At 39.6% G+C, this 23,174-nt stretch overlaps 1 protein-coding gene across 2 annotated transcripts in view; it reads left to right on the top strand.

Annotated features, from left to right (window-relative positions):
• REPS2 (RALBP1 associated Eps domain containing 2) overlaps positions 1 to 23,174 on the top strand; it is a 96,292-nt gene that overhangs the window by 58,065 nt on the left and 15,053 nt on the right. For both annotated transcript variants that reach the window (XM_071430472.1, XM_071430471.1), the window contains exons 12-14: positions 2,414 to 2,456; positions 5,353 to 5,489; positions 16,041 to 16,105. In XM_071430472.1, coding sequence (XP_071286573.1) covers positions 2,414 to 2,456; positions 5,353 to 5,489; positions 16,041 to 16,105 — 245 coding nt within the window. The remainder of the gene's footprint in view (positions 1 to 2,413; positions 2,457 to 5,352; positions 5,490 to 16,040; positions 16,106 to 23,174) is intronic.

The raw sequence follows: 23,174 nt of genomic DNA, 5'->3' as shown, positions 1-23,174 counted from the left end.
TTTTCTACCTGATCTTAAGCCTGTAAAATAAGGAGGCAGCTGTTGAGTGTAAGATGTTAGGCTACAGTTAAAAGTTATCAAATCAGTATCCTTCAAACTGTTTAAATGAAGTTGTCTTGCAAGAGGGCTGCAGGAGCAGCTCAATACCCAAACTAGGAACTTCACACCCTCTGTAATTACTGCAGACCAAGCTGCTCAGTCTGTCAGGCTCTGCTACTCCAGGAATTGTACAAACTTTTGAATAATCAATGTAAATAATTTACTCAACAGGTTTAACTTATCCATTTCACGAAAGTTAGGCTTCTGTAACCATAGCAGTAAAAATATGGAACACTCATGAACTGGATAAATAGTTCTGTATCATCTTGAATGATTTTGTCATGTACGTGTATAAACCTGCGCCTCAGACATGAAGTGTGCACACACTGACTGTACCAAAATAGCTGCACGTTTCTTGGAAATCCTGCCACAATTGTTTGTATGTCCTAATAATGAACTACCTGCTTCATAGTAATTTTTGTATTATGCTACTTCTTTTGAAAGAAAAGCAAAGTCTGGGTATTCTGTAATTGTAGCCTTGAATTTCCTACTTTTTCAAAAGCTTAAAAAGAAAATCCTTGGTAGTGGCATTCTATTGCTATCATTTTTTATTAGTAGTCATTTTGGAATTCTCTCTTCCTTGTGTGCTTTCCTGTTTACCTCAACAGGATGTCCTTGGAGAGTTTGAATGTCAGTTTTACCTGCGGGTTTTTTATTTGAAAAGCTTTCCAGAATAGAATTACAGTCTCCAGAAGAAAAGGAAAATTTGAAGAGTCTTAAACATGGTCTAGCTTAGAAAGGATTTATACTTCCTATTTCTAAGTGGCATATTTAATAATTGTGCATGTAATTTAATAATCAGCAATTTCAGCATTGGAAAATTGGGTCATTTGGCTGTAGGGAAGCAGTGTCTGAAGTTGTATTCTCTGGGAGTTTGACACAGAGAGAGGGAGGAGGATTATCACCACTGCATATTTTAATATTAATTCCCTCTCCCATCTTTAGTTGCTAGGAAGAGTTTGTTGCAGAGAAATCTGGAATGGCTGTGAACCAGTTTGGTGATGACAATCTACTGGAACTTGGTTTTTAAGTGGTCACTGCCAGCTGCAGTGGGGTTTATTCTATCCAAAACACCAACTAGCTCTTCATGATCCTAAAAGCAGTTTCTTTTATGAAAAGCTATTGTGTGGCTGTACATGTGCCATATGCTGCTACTTGTTTTCTGTGAGCCTAAAGCCTCCAATGGATGGTCTGTGCAGTAGTACAGTGCAAGCCATTAAAAGCTCAGTATTTGCCAGCTGCTGCCACAAGCAGCTCCTGCTCTGTGGTTTGGAGGATCCATTGTATTCTCAGGTAGTGCTCTGTGGTAGCTGATGATAAATGCTCTGTAGTAGCTGGTGATAAATGTCTGACTTGAAAGTAGGCATATATCTGAAGGGAGCTATAAATTCTGACAATTATTTTTTTCCCCAACCTACTTTGTTTCTCTTGAGTGTTGTACCTTGATTAGTAGACTGAGAAATAGACAAGGATTCACTTTGTATGTGCACTGGGTTCATTGATGCTGCTGTAATACCTTAAGGATATCTCAGTGGGATGAATTTGAAAGTAATCATGCAGATATGTTTTCTCAAAATAATCTGATTCTAGTAAGGAGAGTAACAGAAAAGACAATGTAAAGCAAGGAACAGCCTCAAGGAATTACCTAGAGATGATAATTCAGCACTGTTGTTTTCCTATCACATAAAACCTGCATGTGGCAGGATATTTGGAATTCATCCAAATAACAGAAACCCATTTTTACATTAATGGAAATATGTTTGATCAACATTTAGACTTAAAAGCTTTCTTTCATTCATATACCTTTTGTTCCCAAGGTCAAAACAGTCTCAACATGACATGTTAGTATTTTGTAATGGGTGATGTACATTTATGCTAATTAGTTAAAGTATTTAGGAAGGACATACACCTTTGTGTTTTTGGAAGCAGACAAGTTATAGATTAAGAGTTCTGGACTAAGAACAAGATGTTTTCTATAAAAAGTTTATGTTGTTCCTTACGTTACTGTATCACAACTACATCCATGACTACAGGTCAGAGCTACCAGACCTATTCCTCTTCCTGTATTCTGGTAACCAAATTGAAAAGGTAAAGCTCTCACTACATGTTGACTTTTGAATTCTTAGGATATTCACACACTACAAAAACAAAGGGGAAGGAGAAGTGAAATCAATCCCCATTGCTCATGTGAGATGAGTATACTCTTACATCCACATTTGCAACACTCACGTGTTTAAAGGACACTGATTCTGAAGCTAAAGACATTTATTTCAAATATGATGTTTTAGCAGTTCTTTTTTCTTTTCTATTCCAGCTGCTCAAGAACCTAATGCACTCAGAGCCAGACCACGATCCAGGTACTGCTTTCACTGCTATTTCAGGAAAAGGCATATGTTCCTCTGGTGTTAGATACCAGGCATCAGAACTGGTGTTGGATTTTTTTTTTTTTAATTGGTGTTGTGCTGTAAGTACAGCTCAGATCAGACAGATTTACCAGAAAGAATCTGTAAGCTATAGACCCTACATGAATACTGCACTAAGGCCCCATGATCTCTGGTCATAAGGTGCTGGAAGTTTTGCCTATCTGCCCAGCCCTGCTGCCTTGTCAGGGGGTGACTGCCTCCAGCCCAGCCCCAGGGGCGCTGTGGCAGGAGAGCTGGGACCACCCCATTGCAGGGAACATCCTCAGCAGTTCCATGCTCTTGCAACCTGCACGGTGGTTTCAGATGGAGGGAGGCACTGCACGTTCACATGGAGGGAGGCACTGCAGAAATAGCAGTAGTGGCTCAGCTCTCGGCTGTGGGTGAGTGAATTCTTTTATTGGCATCCATGTTTGGCTGTGGTTGGTTGGTGTGTGATGGAAGGACTTCAGGACTGTTGTGTGCTAGAAATGACACCTGCTGAATTTGGGTGCTTGAAAGGAAAGGGAAACCTGTGCCAGAAAACACTGTGTATAAATGGATTACATCTTGGGTTGGTTGTCACCTACTGGTGTGTAGCCATATTGTTAATTCACATTAAACTTTTTATTTTTGGTGCTAGTTAGAGGGCTCTGCTTGGGATTTTTTTGCTTGGATAATGAAATATAATCAGAAGCTGTCTGCTTACAGTCTTGTCAAAGCCTGCTAGTAAGAGAGGATCAGCTATAAGCATGGTGATTAAAGATTGAAACCCTCTGTTCTTAGGACCTACATTCAGGAAGGCTGAACTGCCTTGTGTGCTGTTTTCTGCTGCTAGCCAAAGCTTTTTAGTTTCTGCAGAGTTTTACATTTTCTTGCTGTGTTACTAAATTGCAAATATGCAAAAAATATGCACAAATACATAGAACACTAAATGCTTAAACAAGCTCAGAAAAAGTCACTTGAATGTGACTGCTCTGTTACATGTGGCTGTCTCACATCTGACTGTATGTCAGTGCTTCAATGCAGAAGTTGAGACTAAAGGTGCTTGAGCACATCCTTTAACTCAGACCTGATGTGCTTTTTGGAAATGGGATGAAATACCCTAGAGAGATCTATTTTTCTCTTTAAAGAATGATTGGGATGTTAGGAAAAATTGTGTATTAATGGGCTTCAAAACCAGATTGGAATATATTCAGTAACTGAGAAAACAAATAAAAACAGTGAAAGAATTTGTGGTGTGGAAGGTAAATCTGGTAAACTTGGTGGTGATAATGAACAAGTAGAAATTGTTGGTGGCTCCTCTGGTGGGTCGTAAAAATTCTGATTCAGAGGGTGAGGAGGACTCTGACAGTCCTATTAGAGAAAGAAGTAAATCAGGAAGTCTTGTCTCTGGCAGAACCAGAACAAGAGGGTGGAGTAATCAGTGATTCAGGCTCCTTTAAGAAAAATTGTATGGCTGCTGGGAAAGCCATCTATGTGCATGTACTGTTTACTAACTGTGAGTTATTGACTTGGAAAGAGGATGGTGCTTCTCATTGTAACAATCCAAATGTTATGCATAGTATTATTATTCTTCGATGATGACACATAACCCCAGCTGGGGAGATACATAAGTTAGGTTAGAAATTTGTTCATTTATGGAGAAAAAAAAAAAAGAGTAGTTCTAGAAAAAGCAAAGGAAGGACTGAGTAGGAGAAAAGTTGAGGAGCTAGATCAGAAAACAAGGGGACCAGGAATATCAAATCCTGATAAACATCTCCCTAAAGAAGATGTTGAATGGGACTTGAATTAAGATGTTGCATTAAAAGGAGTAAAAGTGATGATTTTATGTGGAATTCATCATGGAGTGGAAAAACCTAGGAGTCTTGCAAAGTTGTAGGAGGTAAAGCAGGGAGACAGAGAATCTCCATTAGCTTTTTATGAGTAGTTGTGTAAAGTGGCTCATAAATGGACAAACTTGGACCTGGAGAGTGAGGGTAATAGGATGTTGCTCAATATGCTCTTAATTGGACAGCTGGCACTGGATATTAGAAACCTGTTTGGCAAAAAAAAAGAATGGTCCATTTGTCATTAGCTTGTGGTCCTGCCCTGACATGCAGTATGACAGTAAGTCTAACATCTCATCTCAAGAGAGTCTTGGTCTTGCTTGGTCTTGGTTTTTCTAAACTTGTAACTACAACAGCTGAAAAAATTGAACAGTATTTGGCAAAATCAAAATTCTCAGCAAATCCATCACATCACGTTGGGATTAATGTGCTGTGGGAGGGCCTGGAAAGAGGTACTGAGCCATGTATTTGACTAGTTGTAGTCACTTTGGAGCCATTCACTTTTTCTGGATTTTGTGCAATTTGGTGACTCTTTCCTATGGAAAATTTATTTTAATAGTTAAAAATTTATTCTACTAGTGAGAATATCACAAATTATGAAATGCATACTTGCAAGAGATGGGTTGAATCTATACCTGTATAAACACTACCTTAGCAGTTGGAAAAGGCAACAGAAACTCCAAGGGGTGTATGTGGGGAATTTTACTTTGGTTTATTCAGAATAGTTGCTACAATTATCCTGCTGGCAAAGTTACATAAGAAGGCCTCAAGCTGTGTTACAAAAAGCCTTAAAAAATACTAGCCCTGTAAGCATGACTCATTCCTTTCTCCACATGCTTAGCTCCCTCTGTTGCCAAATAAATCTGTGTTGTTATAAGAGGAGCTCTTAGTCATTAGGGCAAGGAATTTCCACCATGAACCTGACTTCTGGTCAGTGTAATTTTAGGTACTATTCACTACAGTTGTTTAAAATTAATTTTTGAAATAAAATATTTTCTGCTTTTCCCCAACATGTTTTTCCTTAGGTCTTATTCTAGCACATCAATAGAAGATGCCATGAAAAAGGGAGAAGAGCCCCCTACTCCACCTCCAAGGCCACAAAAATCACATTCCAGAGCTTCCTCTTTGGATCTGAACAAAATATTTCAGCAAAACACACAAGGTAAAGTTGGCTTTCTTTGCTCCTTCTGAGACCATTCAGGTTAGCTGCGTGCTTGGCAACTTGATGTGTTTGCAGAAATGCCTGGCAGTATGTGCATGTGCTGGCCTTTGCTGCAGACAGTAAAGCACTGCAGAACAGGAGTTCTGCTTGTGCACTTGCTTGTGTTACATTGCCACTGAGGGGAAAAATCACTGTTTCTATAATTAAGGTGATTATAATGTTTTCTGGCACAGTAATGGGAAGCTTAACATATGGTAGTCTGTCATCACTGACTGTTTATAACTAGTCTGGCTGTTTAGACAAGTCTCATCAGTAACTAGAGTATAATTGATTTTTATTACTATTTATTTTTTTGTAGTTCAGAAGCAGGAAGAAAACCCTTAATGTTTAAATTGGGAGAAAGAAAGCAAACATTTTTGATGTTAGCCTAACATATGTGTGAGAACAATCAGAAGCCACTCTGAGTTTAGAAAAAAGGGTAATTTCTTTTGACATGAGTGCATGTCAAAAGGGGAGAGAGAGAAAATGTAGACTAGTAGCTGGGGTGAACTGAAAGAAAATGGCTTTTCAGCACATTACCCTTTGAGTGTGCCTCTTGCCTTGAAGTGGGAAGAGGAGCTGTTTGTTCAGGGCAGCAGTCACCCAGCGTGGCTGTGCTTCAGCAGTGTCCTTGAAGCACACCAGAGGTTTGTGTGCTGCACACCAATCATCTGACTCAAGGACCAGCTTAAACACATCATGCTTATGCTTCAGAAGAAAGGCAAGGTTTGACTGTGTCAAGGAATGTTTAACTGGGCTCTCTAATGTGGTTCTTGGAGTAGAAAAGAGTTTTACCTCTTGCTATATGGGACTTTTTTGTGCAAACACTAGAGGGAATTCAAGAGTTCTGCTATGTGTGCTGATCCCTGAAACTCAATAGGAATAAACGTTTTTTTTTTTTGCCTTACACAGAGCAGTAATTCTTTATTTTTTTTGTTCCTGTTGAGGGATCTGGTGCCTCTAATTTTGATTTTGTTATACATCAAAATAAAACCACAAACAGAGCCAAGTTCATATTTTCTACTGCAGCACATCTTCTTGGAATCCAGATAACAACTATAACTGGAAGGAAATTGGAAGGAAATAAACTTGGGTTTAAATTTTGCTTGGAACACAAATGAAAGAAGAATGTAAATTCTTGAAGAAGTCGTTCTGTGAATGAAAATAAACATCTTGTTTTTGATGTTAATTAAATAGTTAATTTTGAAAGTCACAAAGTGGTTTCTTTTGAGGAAGTTAACAAACCGTGTGCAGTTTTGAGTACCACAATATATGACAGGACCCAAGGGAATGGCCTGAAGTTGTATCAGGGGAGGTTTAGGTTGGGTATCAGGAAAAGTTTCTTCACCCAGAGGGTGGCTGGGTACTGGAACAGGCTCCCCAGGGAAGTGGCCTGAGTTTGAGAAGCATGGGGACAATGCCCTCAGGAACATGGTGTGACTGTTGCAGTGTCCTGTGCAGGGCCAGGAGTTGGATTTGATAATCCTGGTGGGTCTTTTCCAACTTAGGATATTCTGTTTGTGTATATTCAGCTTGACTAGAATAATCCTATTGCAGTGCATTAGTTTTTGTCCTACTAATTCTAGTTCAGAAATAAATGTAGTTAGGGGAGATTGGTGGATAATCTGCTTCCAGACCCACAAAGGAACGCTCATTAGTACTGAGTTTTGTTTTCAGTTCCACATAGGTCATGTTGATCTATAAGTATCATTTCTTTAATTGTAAAACCATCTGTGTTTGAAGAATTTGTTTTGTTTATTTCCATTTTAAAGGTCAGAAAAAGAAAAATATTTCAAGTAAATTCAGTTAAAGACTGTGGTGAATCCCTGTTGTAGGCACTGGATTTTTTTGTTTGGTTGGTTTTTGTTCTTCATTTACTCTTGCTATATAATGTTTGTAATCATCTTATGCCTTTCTCCTGGCCTGTATACACACAGAATATTTGTCTGTGATGGCTGGGATATCCAGCAATGGATTAGTCATAAAAATGTGCTTTAAAATTATTGCATTATGGGGTAACTGGACTGGAAGAAGAGACCTTCATTCATACTTCATAGCTGCACTTCTCTGGGTTGCTGCAACAAGTGTTACCCAGGACAGACATAAAAAAGCATGAGAACTTATTGAAAGGCACACCTTTCTGAAATATCCAAATGAATTTCTGTTAAGAGACAGAAATCTCTTCTGTTTTTGTTTTTATTCATGTAGTCTTTATGTTAGCATCTGAGAAAAATCCTGTGCTGCTACATTCTCAATGTATTTCTTTTTGTTGAATGTGTAATCTCTGGCATTTGGCCTGTGTTCATGTTAAGAAAATACTTGGCTAGTTCATGCATTCCTGGAAGGACAACAGCAGGTTTTAAGTAGAAACAAAAATGTCATTTTAAATGCATACATGACCTAGTTTACTTCTTCATTTCTCCCCTAGCCCAGTCTCCAGTCAGACACAAGCCAAGAGCTCCCAGAGTAAGACCTGGGTATTGAGGGGGCCAAAACTGGGGCAGCTCAGAGCCCAGAGATCCTGCAGCAGAGCCCCAGCACCTTCTAGCCTCAACAGCAGCAGTAAGCTAGAGTCTGCCTTGAGGGAGCTCCAGGGCTGGGGCAAGTCTCAGTTTGAGTGTTAAAACCTGAAAATGCATGCATTGTCTTCTGATGTTTTGTTCAGTTCTGTTTGCTACCCATGACAGCCAATAAAGAATTTACTTCTGGGCAGTGACAACAGTCTGAGTCTTGTTAGATTCATACAGCTCCCTCTGAAATACATTTTATTTCCCATTTAGTTTCATTTCTGAGTTGCATAACTACTTTTAATTAACAGTTCTGTTGAACAAAGGATATTTGTTAGGAAAAGAGAATTTGCTTTGATGAAAAAACAAGCTTGTCATAAACAGTGTAGTTTTGTGTTATCTGGAAGCAGATTGAACAAAACAGCCATATAACTATTTACAAATGAATTTTTGACTGGAGGTTTTCGTCACTCATTTGCTTTGGAAACTCACCTCCTGCTGTGGCTGTTCCTGTGGTGAAGGACACGTGGAATGCAGGCACCATTTTTGACGTAGGCTTCTAAGGAAACACTCACTGTAGCTTGGATTCTCTGTTTCTGGGGTGCTGGTTCCAGCCAGCAACAAGGGGCTAGTATCTGGGCTTTTTTTCTCCCTTTTAAAATGTAAGATGTTAAGTTCCACACTTGATCAGGTGGAAACACAGCAAACATTTTATGCAAGTGCAGTATTTTCTGTCACAAATTATATTTTCCTGACTACAGTCAGATCTGTAAATGGTACTTGGCATTGCTGGGCTAGTGATGGCTGCCAGACAAGAAAACGTCCTGTTTGTTCTAATTTGGTGTTCACAGGAAGGGAACAAGGGAATAGAATTTATTGGTGTGCATCAGCATTCCCATCAGTGATATAAGTGTGTCCCCACATCACTCCTGTATTCCTTCACATGGGTGTTTCCCAAGCAGTCTGAAGTGGTACTTGTGTCATTAAGACTCTGTCAGTACAATTGTCTTCCTGCACCCTCTCATTTTCATTAGTGCTAAAGGAAGACTGTTCAGCATTGCACTTTACCCTCTTTTTCATACCTTAGAAGAAGACTTTTCATTACTTCTTTACTTCATCAGACTTCCATTCAATTAGTACATCCTTTCCTTTAGCTTACAGATTTGGTGGGTTTTGTTTGCCAGGTGTGGGATTTGTGAATACTTAAATGTATATTGAGATATCTTAGCTTTTTTATATTTGCCTAAGTCGAATTCTTTGTATTTCTGAACGGTTTTAAGTCTACATGTAAAATGAAACAGTTCATAGCTGTGTAGGAAAGAGGATTTTGAGAATTAAAATTATTGTTGCTGTGGTGTCATAGATGTTTTGATACAAACAAGCCCAAACAGTTACCATGATACTGTTGTCCCAGTTGTTTTTAGGAATATCTTTTCAGCTAGATTGTCTTTTTAGCTTAGTGAGCCAAATGCAAGTGACTTTCCCTTTTGTGTACATGAAACTGAATACAAAAAAATCTACAAAAATTAACCTAGATAAGCATGATTACTGTATTATCTTCTGTATTCTTTTATCCTTAATTGTATTTGCTAGGAAATGTCTGTGCCCAGTGAGGTTAGCTGTCTGAAAGATGTAGTTGCTAGAGACAAGCTAGTAACGGGTGGTGAAGTTATGTTTTTGTATTACCAAAAGTACAGATTTCTTAAAAAATTTATTTGAAAGCCAGGGTGACAAGGGGGAACTTAGAAAAGTAATGTTATTTTTTCAAGGCTGAATTTAATTAAGTAATTAATTTTCAGGACTCCCTCTTCTCATTGCTTTTACATTAGTCTTGATTTAGTAAAATCCAGCTATTTTCTTGGGATTTTGTTTGTGCTGTAATGCTGTACTGTCTTGCATGTTACTGTGTTTTGTTTATTAATCAGACCATTAAACATTAAATTAGGAAGATGAAAATTTACTTTTGAAGGAATTTTATTTTAGAGAAAATATAATGGCAAATACCCTCACCAAATACGACATTTCACAAATTATTGTTTGCATAGTGCACAAGAGCTCTAATATTGCAAGCTTAATCAAGTGAGAAGTGTAGAGTCATGTGAGTAAATGGTTGTATGAGTTGTGACAAATTTAAATTAAAAATGTCCTATACATAGAGCACAGAGAACAAAAATTGAGCTGCTATTTGTATTTTTCTCTATGAAATACATTTTTTAAATAAATGCTGCAAAAATACTTTCTTGATTCAGAAAATTTTAATTTTTTTTGTGACTCAGGCCCTGATCTGGTACTGGAGCTGTTGGTTTTTTCTAGTCCCATTCCCTTTCAGAATATATTTGATTACTGAACTGAGCTTATTCTGAATAAAATATTCATATCTTCCTTCTGATTTGAATGGAAGAGTTTTGTGCCTGTCACCCTTTTAGAATTTCTTATGAAGGATTTATATGTTTACAACTGTGTAACTTCTTTGCCCAACTGGACAGGAACACAAGGTTAAATAAGATGGAGAAAATAGTGAGGATATATATGGATGAATAGTTATTGCATTATAGGTTTCTGATGGGGTAACATATTTTTGCATTTTTAGATTTTTATATATATATCTGAGGGCTGAGTCTGGACAATTTACTGGGGTGATTCTTACCAGCCTTTCAAGTGTAGCTGCTATTTTTACAATTTATGTGAATGAATTGAACTTTTAAAAAATTATATTTTCCCATTTATCTAAGCTTAGCTCTTTCAGGGATTGAGGAATGATTTGCAGTCTATTTTCATCCTGTTGCAGGTTGTTAAAAATTAAATTTTAATCCAAAAACTCTTCTACAGAAAATTGTGAAGGTTGAAATGCTCTTGACTAGCCCTACCAGCCCCACTGACCTTTTTCATGATCCCATGGGGGTTACTCTGTTCTGTGAAAAAATGCTCATCCATCATGGAACAGCTTTATAGGTTCAACAAGATAGGATCTGCTGTGTCTCATGTGGAACAGGGGTCAGGGTGCCTCCCTTGTGGGGAAGACCCTGGAGATGTCCCCAAGAAGTCTGTGAGCTGCAGGAGGGACCAGAGGGGTGATCCCTGGCAGCCCCCTGCTCCTCCTGCCTCCCATGTGCCTGTTCTGAGAGTGTCCACCTTGGAAGTGGTCACAGATGGCCAGTGCTGGAGCCCCAGCTCTGCCCCCCAGGTCTCCAGAAGGGAGAAGCTCTGGCAACATGGATCTGCAGGAGGTAGGTGGAGGGACTGTGCCTCCCTGTGGGTGGAGAATGAAGCTAAACGTGAAGTGAGACAGAACAAAATCTTGGATAGTTTTGTTTAAGGGAGGAGGGAGAAATAGTCCCCAGATAGAAACACACTGAAAAGGAAAGGGTAGAGAAAACAGTAACTAGAAAATTAAATGGTTTAAGGAAAATGAGGGACAGGGAGGTAAAAATACAGATGTTGTGGATATATGATGTAAACCAGAAAATAGATGTTTAAAAAAAATCTGTTTTACAGAATTTCAGAATATTTACAGAATTTCAGAACTACAGAATATTTACAAAAAAATATTTTGCTCGTTTCATTTGGAAGTGACCCATCAGATACGTTAGCACACAATGTCCTAAATGGTCACACCTGTGAGTTCACAGTGCAAAAACATTAATTACTTAAGACCTGGCTTTATCTCTTCCTAATTATTTGGAAAGTACATGGATAATTTTCCACTCACTCAAGGTACAAATAACATTCTGTATGGTTAGCACATGAAACAGACTTGTCACAAGAGTGTGTGTCTCTAACATCAGTTGTGTGCATCATTTGCTGTGACACAAGAAACTGCTGGCTGAGCAGGTTCCCAAAACTAACTGTGAGAAGAGAGGTCATTCTGCCACTGGCAATGCTTTCTACAGCATTTCTACAAACCTGGTAACAAAGTTAATGTCAGGAGTCTAAAACAGGGGGGTTTTTTGCAATGCTATTACATTCTGAGGAGACATTAGCAAGAATTATTGAAACAGATCCTTGGATCAGTGGTATTTCACAACCACCTTACTATAATCCTTTATTAAATTTATATTCCTGGCTACAGCTTTGCAGTTTTTTTGGCTTGGGTTTTTTGGTATGTTTTTTTTTTTTTTTTTTAGACATAGCAGTGAGAATTAATAAATCAGATCTCTTGAGAAATGGTTATTTCACAATCACTTCCTAATGCTGCTGTCAGGAATGTAAATAAATGAATTTGTGCAAAGAATGGTGTTAGTGTTAGGGGATAACCAAGTACTAATTTCACTGAACAAGAATAGAAGTTCAGGAAGAAGGAGGTAAACAGAAACCAGCTTAGACACAGAACTTCTCTGTGCTCTGCCTTTGGCAACAGAAGCAGGAAAAGTATCTCAAAAACCTCTCCAGAATAGTGGAAGGGTGAAAATGCTGGCTTTCCTGAGGAAAGCCTTAGGTAGTTGGGAATTGAATAGTAGTAGAAGAATAATTCATTCTGTTAGCTTATCTTTTTGAGCTGATTGCAGTGTATTACTCCCTTTGCTTCCTGATAAAATTAATTGGTTGGTGTTTCATTAAACCTGCTCTGGGAGCTCAGGACTCTGAAGCAGCATAAACTGATGGAAATCTACCATGCAACCAGGCTCTCCTTTGATCCAACAGTACTGTAGCATCCACTTGAAAAATGCCAAGATGTCATCCACATGTAGGGAATTAATAGGAAATATCTGACATGGAAATATTTCAGGAAATGTAGTTTTATATGCTGCTGTTCCAATATTAATTTTCAAAAATAGCAAGCATCCAGAAGCTCAGTGTATTATGGCAGTTTTTTCCTTCAATACTGAAAACCAAGAGCTTAAGTGACTGTCATTGGATAAGAGAAGTACAGCACCTTGCTCTTATATTGCTCTAAAGAATCCCATGGGCTCGTTCATCCTAGTTTGGGATTCTCCACTGCTGCTGTATCTGGTGACTTAAAGACCTACTTCCATAGGTTTGTGTGAGCTGTTACAACTCCTATTTTTCCTTCTTCTTCTCTTCCTACATCAAATAAGTAAAGGACTTATCTGAGTTGTTGCTAGGATTGTCATTTTTCACTGCCACAGATAATGACTCAGTGCTGAGTGTTGTCTGCTAGGGAGGCTGGAGGCAGAGTGGTCAGATAAGATGGCATGACCAGTTCTCAGGGTATACAATTGCAGCCTGCTGTTTGTTTTAAAATATTAATCTACCTTCAGATTGGAAAACCTGTTTTTTTAATCTGGTGTGGTGTCATGTTAGTACTGTCAGACCTTTGTTGTTGCCAAAATAGGGCAGAAGAGTGGTCTTGGAAGGTTTCCATGCAGATAATCCGTCTTAAAATGTAAACATGCTGAGTAGAGAGCCATGATTTTTGAACTGAGAACACTATCTTTGTGGGAGTGACTAGTGCATGAAAATGCTGTCAGAATACATGTGATATGGATACTTAAATCTTTTTTACTGGTACCTGCATGGGCTTTCCACAGTGCTCTCTGTAGGGTTTGCCTTTTATGATGGGGCTTTGAGCAGTCTGATGTCCCTGCTTGTGACAGGGGGGTTTGATTGACTCTAAGGTCCTTTCCAGCCCAGACTGTTCCACAATTCTGTGGCTCAGCCTGGTTTGAATGCCAGCAAGTTGCTCAATAGCAAGAGGAGCTGTGCAAGGCCCATCCAGCTCCCTGGGCTTCTGCACAGGGTGAAGTCTTGTGTTCAAAGACCAGGGACATCAGCTTCTCCAATCTCTTAAAGTGTGCACCTGAAAGCACATTTGTCTATTTTTCTGTTTGCTGCTTGGCCCCAGGGTACTTGCTTTTATTTTGGAAACAGACCTTCCCCTGTTTTTGTGTTTGCTCTGAGGTAAGTGGTGCTGCCACCTCTGACAGCAAGAGCTGGTCTGTGCCAGGCACTGTCCCAGGAAGGAGAGAAGAGCCCTATTCCAGGCTATTCTGGAATAGCTGGAGAGTACAAGTCACCTCCAAAGCACATGAAAACCCACGAGTGTCTGTTCTTACTGCCCTCTTTTAGGGTAGTGACACCAGAGAAGGCTGAAGCTTGGGGCTTTTTTTGTAAGTTGTTATGAGTCCTCCAAAGTCAGCTAACTTTTGCTGGTAATTGTGCTCACATAAGCATGATTTCCCTCTAACAACAGGCCAAAGATCTTCTGCAACAGCAGGAATTCTATGAATATTTCATGAGTAGCTTAAGCTAGAATTTTTAGGATTAAAAAGAGGAAACTGGGTCAAATGCACATGTTGTAAGCATCTAACTTCTTTAATGCTAGATTCATATATGTTGCATTTTGAAAGCTAAAGAAGGTTTTGTGTGGTGGCTTTTTTTGTGTGGTGATGTGGTTTTTTTCATTGGACTATTTTATGGAACAATTACTTTTCCCTTTGGAATTTTGTGGGCCAAATCCCAAGAGACTCATGGAGTTTCGCAGTATGTCCAATGACTTCAGGAGATGCTTTTCCAGCATGTGGTGTCTGAGCTGGGTGTTGTTTTCAAATATTGTAACAAGCCAAAGCCACTGCCAGTGCCCAGATAAATGAAGTAACAACCTGAAGTTCAGATTAAAGGAAAGGAATGTTTCTTCCTTTCTAAAGATCACTTGCATGGGAGAGATGGAAAATGTAGTTACTACATCATGCTGTTATTGCAATGGTCTTATAAACACAACTAATTAAATACAAGAGAAAGATCCTGATGACTGTTTTTTCAAATCTCTCTTACACCTGTAGGTGTGTTAGTGGTTCCCTGGCATAACTTCAGTTCTGTTTTAGTTGTTTTAATTCTCTCTTTGGTATTGTGTGCCATATTAGGCTTCATTTTATAAGATACAGGAGATGATAAAGGAGAAAATGGAAAATCCCACCAGTGTATTATAAGTCTCTGGAGCTGTAAATAGACATTTTTAGATTTGGTGTATAAAATATGTAAATGGCTAAGCTATAAGACAGCTCTTAATGATCTTTGTGGTCTTTTTAAAATATGTATGGAAATAGAAAGTGTATAAATGTAATTGCTTAGCATTATTGTGGTAAAGATCATTTCTAAGTTGAATACTGTTGGAGGTTTTTTGTTACACAAAAATACACCAGTGCAAGATGGACTGTCTGGTGTCCTTGCCAGAGCAAGTGCTGAGCATTCAGTGCAACAGGAGCTTGGGGAGAGTAACCCAGTTAGTGCTGGTTGGTGTCTCTGGGCCAGCCTAGTCCTCCTCTCTGCCTCCTCACAGCTGCCTTTGGAAGCTGTCATCTATCCTGTAGTTTTGTCCCAAATGGGTTTTAGGTATTTTAAGGAAACTAAAAATTACAACATACACTTCCATGATGATTACCCTCCCTTTTGCTGGCTCAAACTCAAAGCTGACATTATGTTGTCTCATAGGGGCTTGATAAAACCATTGGGATTTGCCTTCCTTCTCCCTTTGAAATAACTCTATGGAGTACTAGTATGCAAATACAAAATATAAAACCAAAGAAATTGATTACTTTTTGGTTCATTTAGGCTTCTGTGCTATGAATTCTGTGGCAGATGTTTTCTTTTTAAGGCTGTACTCTGTCAGGGAGTATGTTTTATCCAGAGTGAATGCTAGTGTCTACATAGGGTGCTAAAGTGTCACTTTTAAGAAGGGCAATATTTTTAATGACAAAGAGCAAAGTCCAAAGAACAAGTAGACCCTGTTTCTGGTTTTCTTTAACTGGAATTGGATTGCTTTACCTATGGGGCTTGTGGCTGACTGGCTTCTTTCTCTGCTTTTTATCATAACATTTGGGGGTTTACAGCAATTAAATCACTACTCATTCACTACTCATGAGGTTATTTCAAACAAGATTTTGCTCAATAAAGATCAAGTCTGGGCTTTGTTTGTGTACTGCCTTTTCACTAGGAGGAATTTCCACTTATCCTGGGAATTAATTCTGGGTTTATTTGGAATTAAATTACAGTAGTTTGGTTTGGATGGGGTTTTTTATCATCATCTTCTTCTTTTCCCACTGTTCAGCTGTGAGGTCTGGCTGGCTGCCTCCACCACCACCTGCACTACCCCCTCGACCTTCTGTATCTCAGGTATGGACAAAGCTTTAGTTCTTTGCTGTGTGTTACTTGTTTATTTATGTTACCATTGCAGTGGTTAGCACCAGTTGGCTTGGACACAGCAGTTGTTCCTGCTTCCAAGTTAATGAAAATCTGCAGTTTGCAGTCCCATGTCCTCCTTCCTGTGTCTGTCTGGCCAGTGTGTTGCAGTGTCAAATTAAAGACTAATTAAACCTCTTTGCAGTGGAGCTTGCATGTACCCACTAACTTTTATTTACCTAACTGTAAATGAAAGGCTAGCAAAGTTAGTCTACTATAATGAGTTTCATGCCTGAAGGCATGGGTTTGATACCTGCTGTTGCTATTTGCTTCTTGAGCTTCAAAGCTGAGAGCATCTGCTAAGGGAACTGTGGCATGGAAGTGTGTGTTGCACCCATGGGCTTAAAAAAATAATGCTGAAAGGAAGTGAATGCCATGTCAGTTATGTTGTTAAGTTTCAAACCATTAGTGGTGTGGTTTTATTTTGCATTTTGGGTGAGTTTTTGGGTTTTGTTTTTTAGAACATGACAGAACTACAGCACAACACAAATTGACATAATCATGCATGTCTGCATCAAGGTAATTCTTTGCCTTTCAGGAAATCATGGAGGATCACAATATTTTTCTGTGCTGTTGGCTATGCTAAGTCTTAGGCACAATATGCTTCATGTATTACTCCTTTAGATGAAGTGTATGATAGGAAACAAATCCACAGGGGAGCTGACAGCCCTTACCTACCAAAAGCTGGTGAGATACCTTCTGTAGGCCATAATGGTCATCACTTGAGCTTACCCTTAACAGTGTGCTGTTGAACACCTCTTACTGCACAGTGCTTATGATAGAAATGATTAGAGGCTTGTTGCCACACACAGCTCCATCAGCAGCTCGTTGTGCTCTCCTTCTCCCCATCCCTTGCTAGCACTGAGTGCAGTTTCTGCCTTGAGGACTGTAGAACACTCTGGTTTGAGCTTGCATGTTTCCTAATGCCAGTCAGGATGGCATTAGCCATGCTGCTACCAGCACACACCCCTTGGTGCTCCCATCACATTCCTGCTTTGTCTGACACAAAGAGAGAGCAGAGCAGTCTTTCCCTCTGGCTTCTCCAGATCCACAGCACAGCTCCCTGCCTCCCAATCCCAGATCCACAGCACAGCTCCCTACCTCCCAATCCCAGATCCCCAGCACAGCTCCCTACCTCCCAATCCCAGATCCCACAGCACAGCTCCCTACCTCCCAATCCCAGATCCCCAGCACAGCTCCCTACCTCCCAATCCCAGATCCACAGCACAGCTCCCTACCTCCCAATCCCAGATCCCCAGCACAGCTCCCTACCTCCCAATCCCAGATTCCACAGCACAGCTCCCTACCTCCCAATCCCAGATCCAAAGCACAGCTCCCTACCTCCCAGTCGTGTGCCTGCAGCAGTTGCTGCTGAAACCTATGCCAGCCCTCCTGCCACTGCTGCAGCTTCCCATAGTGCAGTGCAAGCCCTCTTGCTGCCATTGGGAAAAGCACTAAAGACAGCAAATCCTGTTCTCAGAGAACAAAACTGTTGGTTTCAAGCAAGGTTCTGTTAATTGTCCATTTTCTTGTCCAGTGATCAGGTTGCGTTTCCTTAGCAGGGAAGTGACAACTTAATTTGTTTCTGCATGTCCAGCAGCTTCCTAACCAAATACTGAACCAAGTGCTCATCTTACACTGGGACATGCAGAATACAGGACCTTCTTAAAATGATAAACACAAAAAGATTGTCATGTGGAATTTTTGATCCAGTCCTCTCCATTACAAAGGTCTGATTTTTAAAAGGAAAAAAAAAAGAGTGGTTTCTCTGTCTGCTCAGTAATGAATATGCAGCTGATGCTTTGCTAACATGCATCACTTACATTTACTTAATTTAATTCTGATGATATTTAAAGATATTGGATCAAACATTGAAATACTGTTGTACTTATGTGTCTCAAAAGTGTATCTAAAACCAGTTCTTGAAAACATAATACACTTCATGTTCATCACATTGTTTATTTTTTCCCCAAGGATGCCTTTGTCTGATACAGGTAACAGCGAGTAGGGAAATGTGTGTGATGGGGTCATAATTCAGCTGAGCTGACCTTTGCAAATAGCATATAAGCAATAGTGAGCATATGGATTACCATAGTCCAGTGGGGCCCTTGATTTAAAGACGACAGAGAAGTTGGAGGAAGGGATCTGCTTTCAAAGCTGAGACAGGATCTAGACCTGAAGAAAAGCCATAAGGCTGAAACTGCATATTCAGCTTTTTCTTATTTCAAGATTTACCAAACTCTCCTTAAATTTCTGTTTTAACTAATTTTTCAACAATGTTATTGAAAATCATACTTTAGTGTCATTTTGCTGTACTCCTGCAGTTAAGCACTGTTAATGACAAATGTAGCTTGGAAGTGAAGCAAACCATACATATTTCAGGTGGCTGTGCACCTTAAAGTAGGCTCATGTTATGATTATTTTGGCTCAGCTTTGGAAATCAGTTGATGGAGGAGGAGAGGGAAATAATTTTTTTCTGAGGTCTATGGTTTTCTATGGTTGACTGAGAAGCAGATTGAACCAGCTGGCTCTTCAGAGTGAGATTAAAGGGCTCATGGGATGTAAAGACCAAAGTGCATAAAAGAGAGGTACCCAGGGGTAGGTGTTACATTTCAGTGGATCACAAGTCCAGAATATAGAAAGCAAAATATGGCACCTTGACTTTGCTCCTATGTTGAAGTGCTTTTTAGTAGAATTTATTTCAGCCTTTAGGAAAACATTATTTTTCCTGTCAGAACCTCCAAGATAATCAACCTTGGTGAGTTACTGAATCACTGGTTATTCAGAGTGTGCCAAACATCTCTACTCATATCACAAACTTCCTACATTATGTCCACATCCAACTCTGCTTCCACAGTCCAGCTGTATTACAAGGGACAAGGACTGTATCACTGGGTGAGCAGAGCACAGGGTGATGCAGCTGATGCTGTTGTGGCCTTGACTTCACAGCTCAGGGCATGCACAGGATTATTGTGGCAGGCTTGAGTCTCGGGATGCTGTGAGGATCTGGCCAGTTTATGGCAAATAGCAGCAGGGCTGGCTTCTCTGCTCAGCTTGCTGCTGCCAGCCCATGCTGTTCCACACTCTGCTGGGCAGGCACCTTTACAGGTGGTGGCTGCATCTCTTTTTACTTCTACGACAGCTGTTCAAGCTGGTGGATTTAACTCTGTGTTTCTTTTTGCTTGATGGCCTCTACAAGGCTATGGTAGTTCCTTCTCAGGATGTCTCCATTGCCAAAGTCAGCATTTTATTGACTTTGTATCAGTCCATAAGCTGTGCTTAAGGTTTCCTGAGAGCTTTCACCAGACACTTCTCTGATGCCATGATGCTTCTGTCTGAGGTCCCTATGGTGACTGTACGTAACCTGAGTAAATAAAGATGGACAAAAGGCCAGTTTAAATAGTGTGGATACCTCATTATTTTCAGTTCATGATCTTTTAGCCCAAAGCTCTCTGCACCCCAAGCCATTTTGAATTGATGTTTACAGTAAGACATTGTGGGTTGCAGAATGAACTCTTATTATTAGATTCATCAATTCATATTGCTTTCCTGTGAAAAGTCATTCAAGTTTTTCCTCAATTTTGTAAAGAGTTCTTGGAAAGATTATGTATGGAAAAGCACTTACACATAGATAAGAGGGTTTTTTTTGGATATGTTATTTTGAAGTGTTTTCCTTTTGTGCTTAGGGCTGTGTGTAACTTCACTGACATCTTCTGTGATCTCTAGTAGCACATCTCACATTTAGCAAGTCTGCAGTAGCTTCTTGGTTTTAAGGATAATTTTATCCATATCGGTTTCCCAACTTTATTTGCCATAAATATTTCATATCCTACACGCTGCTGTAGACTTAGGATACTGGCAGTGCCTTACTTCTGCTTATTTCCCATGCCATGCTGTAGTATATAGAACAGATAACCTGCAGCTTTTGGAGATAACTACTGTGGTTTTTTTCTGGGCTTGTAGAGAATGGGTTTCAGCAGCTTGGTAAGTCATCCTGTGTTCCTAACTTGATAGTAAACTTAAGTCATCAAGGAGAAATGGCATAAAGGTGGCCCCAAAACTGTTGTGCAGATCCAGGGCTGTGCAGAGAAAATTTGTGTAACATGGAGGTGCAGGAATCACGTTAGGAAGACAATAGCTATGCAGCTGATTTGCAGTGACACAGATTTCAGATAGAAAATAACTTTGGGTGTTCATGAATAACTGGAGCCAAACATGTATGCACAGTTCATATAAGCCCCTGTTGTTATTTTTCTAATGGAAAACAAAGTAATATTTTATTACTGTTGGCTTTTAAGCCTACAGAAGTCATTTACCACAGCTGCTTTCTCTGGGAGATTTTGTAACATATTTATCTTAATAGGAATTATGGATGAACACTGAAAAGCAAATATAACTTTAGGATTTTAGCCAACATCAGCTAACTATCTGCAATGTTGCCCAATTAGATCAGTTTTCCTGTATTTAAATTACTGTATTTCAGTATCTTCCTGTCCAACAATGAAGGCGTATCTTGAGTCCTGCTTGTGCTGTATAAGGGAATTTGAAAACAGTGGGACTGGAAGAAAACTCTGTGTATCTTGGCTGAAAAAACTGATGTTCCTGGTCTCTTTTCCCAGAGTCACAATTTTAAGCCTGTTGATTTTGTAAATTCACAGTGGTTTCAGTGGTTTGTGCTGCACTTTTATTTCTGGAGACCTTGGGATGTGTTTTTCCCACTGATTCCATGCTGGCAATTTTGACAGGCACTGAAAAAATTATGGGTGAAGGCAAAGCATTCAAGTGAAGTAGAGTAGGTAGGCAGCTGTTAACATTACCAAACTGAAGTACCCTGAATACAGTGCAGCTCTGAAGATTAAAATCTCCCTGTGTTACATGAGCTCAGAATTCAGCTGTCAGTTTAGTGGCCATTGTAACCTTTAGATGTTATTGATTTGGTGAAATCCTGGAAATGAAGCACTGCAAGGGGTGATGGGTGGGTCACCCTGCCCAGTCACAGCCCCTGGTGGTGTTGGAAAGCAAAGATAGTACTCTTTTTAACATATGAAATGTTCTGCTCTCCAAATGTTACTTGATACTTCATAGCTCCTTGAAGCTTTTTGGCCATTCATCATCCAGAATTGCAAGTGAAAACTGGGACCCATTTCAAAAAGTTGTCTCTACTAACATGTCTCCACATTCTGCTGAATCCGTGGAGAGCCACGAATGTGGCTCAGGCTGGATTTTTAACCATCAATTACATGTGCCCATGCTGAGGCCAAGAGGTGGGGAAGGACTCCCATCCATCCTGCTGAGACCTCTGGGCCTCCAGGGCAGGATGGCCACGTGCAGGCTCCATGCTGGGAGATGGTCCAGGTGTCCCCCCCACACCAGTGTCTTTGGCTACAGCAGAGATACATGGAGGATGAGGTTGGACTTGCTTACAAGGTTGTTTGGAGAAAATACTCAGGAATTCCTTTATTCTGCAAAATTACATGAGGACTTTCAAGTGCTGGCGGGACACCTTGAATTTTTCAGGAAGGAACTTTTCTGTTACATAAATAAAAATTGCCCCTGCAAAAAAATGAATATTTTGCTTTTGTCACCATGCAGTTTTATGCATGATTTTATACAATTTTATACTCTCCCAAATAACTATTTTATATTTAATGAAAGGAATATTTTTTAGCTTGCATTTACAACCACTGTGCAAAGAAAGGTTGGGGTTTTTTTTTATTATCTCCTTGGTTTTGGCTGCAGAAGAACATATGTTGTATAAGCCGTGCAATAGGTACTGAAGAGGCATGTAACAGTAATGAAACTGAAAGTCTTCTATAACATGAAAGATTTTGCCATCTGCCACTTTAATATAATACAAATGGATTATCTTCCTCTCATGAAAATTATATATTAAATCTAAGACAGCCAGACAAAATAAATTGTGATTTAAGAAGTGGTGGAAAGTAGCACAGTTAAAATTGAATTTGAGGAGTAGTTGATGGATGCTGTAAAATCCTTTCTAAAGAGGTTTCTGGAAGAGTGGAAGAAGGCGAGTATCTTAATTAAAATGTGTTGTAACAATTTTTTAATTTGGCTTCACATTTATCATAACAACAAAGAAAGAAGCTAAGAACCCAATGCCTGTATCTCTAGTGGAATGCACATATCCTTTCTAGCTTACGTTAATCTGGTTTTGTGGAAGTTGAAGTATTAAAACAGATTGTTAATGCTTCCATCTGGGTCCTATTCTTTCCTTGTGAATGAGCTGAACATTGCAGCAATTTGTTTGTATTTACTGCCTTTCTCCACAACCTTATCACCAGCCCTCAGATAGCTCAGGGAAAGAAAAAGCTTATCAAAACTTCAGGGCTGCACAGTGCTGAGAAAGCAGGCAGCACACTCAGACCCTGGCAGCTTGTTGCATTTGCATCCCTGTGGTTTTTTTTTTTCTGTTTTACCATTTTCAGTTTTTGTAATAAGCAATAAAAAGAATTGATGATTCAGTGTGGGATGCAGGAGACTCACAGAAACTGGAATTGAGATGTCTCGACTTCCCAGAAATTGGCTTTAAGCACAAAAATACGAGTGTTTAGAAAGGAGCAAAGTACCTCTTAAATGAACTTACGCAAAGATGATAGAAGATTGCAATGGGCACATGCAGAGTGTTAAGCATATTTAGTAGCCTACTTTTCCTTACAGATAAGCTGTTCTCAATACTTTTTTGCAAAGCTAAGCAGTGGCACTATATAGGTAATGATTATGGGCTACTCCAATGAATGCACAAAGAGAATTTCATTTCTGCGAGTAGTGCCAGTGACTACAACGGGACTATTTCCATGTGTAAAGTTAGCCTGGAGCACAAGTGTGGGTGAAATTGAATTGTGGCAATGATTGAATATGTAGACTTGACCTCTTGAAAAAAGGTAGGAATTCCTATCAGGTGACTGGAATTACAAAAACTTGGTGTAGATCTTCTGTTCTGGAAGATCAGTAACGGATTGTCTTGAAAAGTGGGTGTGTAATC

Source organism: Agelaius tricolor, unplaced genomic scaffold (assembly GCF_023055355.1).
Source record: "Agelaius tricolor isolate 1412-34295 unplaced genomic scaffold, bAgeTri1.0.p SCAF_7, whole genome shotgun sequence".
Taxonomy (NCBI): Eukaryota; Metazoa; Chordata; class Aves; order Passeriformes; family Icteridae; genus Agelaius; species Agelaius tricolor.
Note: the sequence above shows the minus strand (reverse complement) of the source record. Positions and strands in the feature narration are given on the sequence as shown.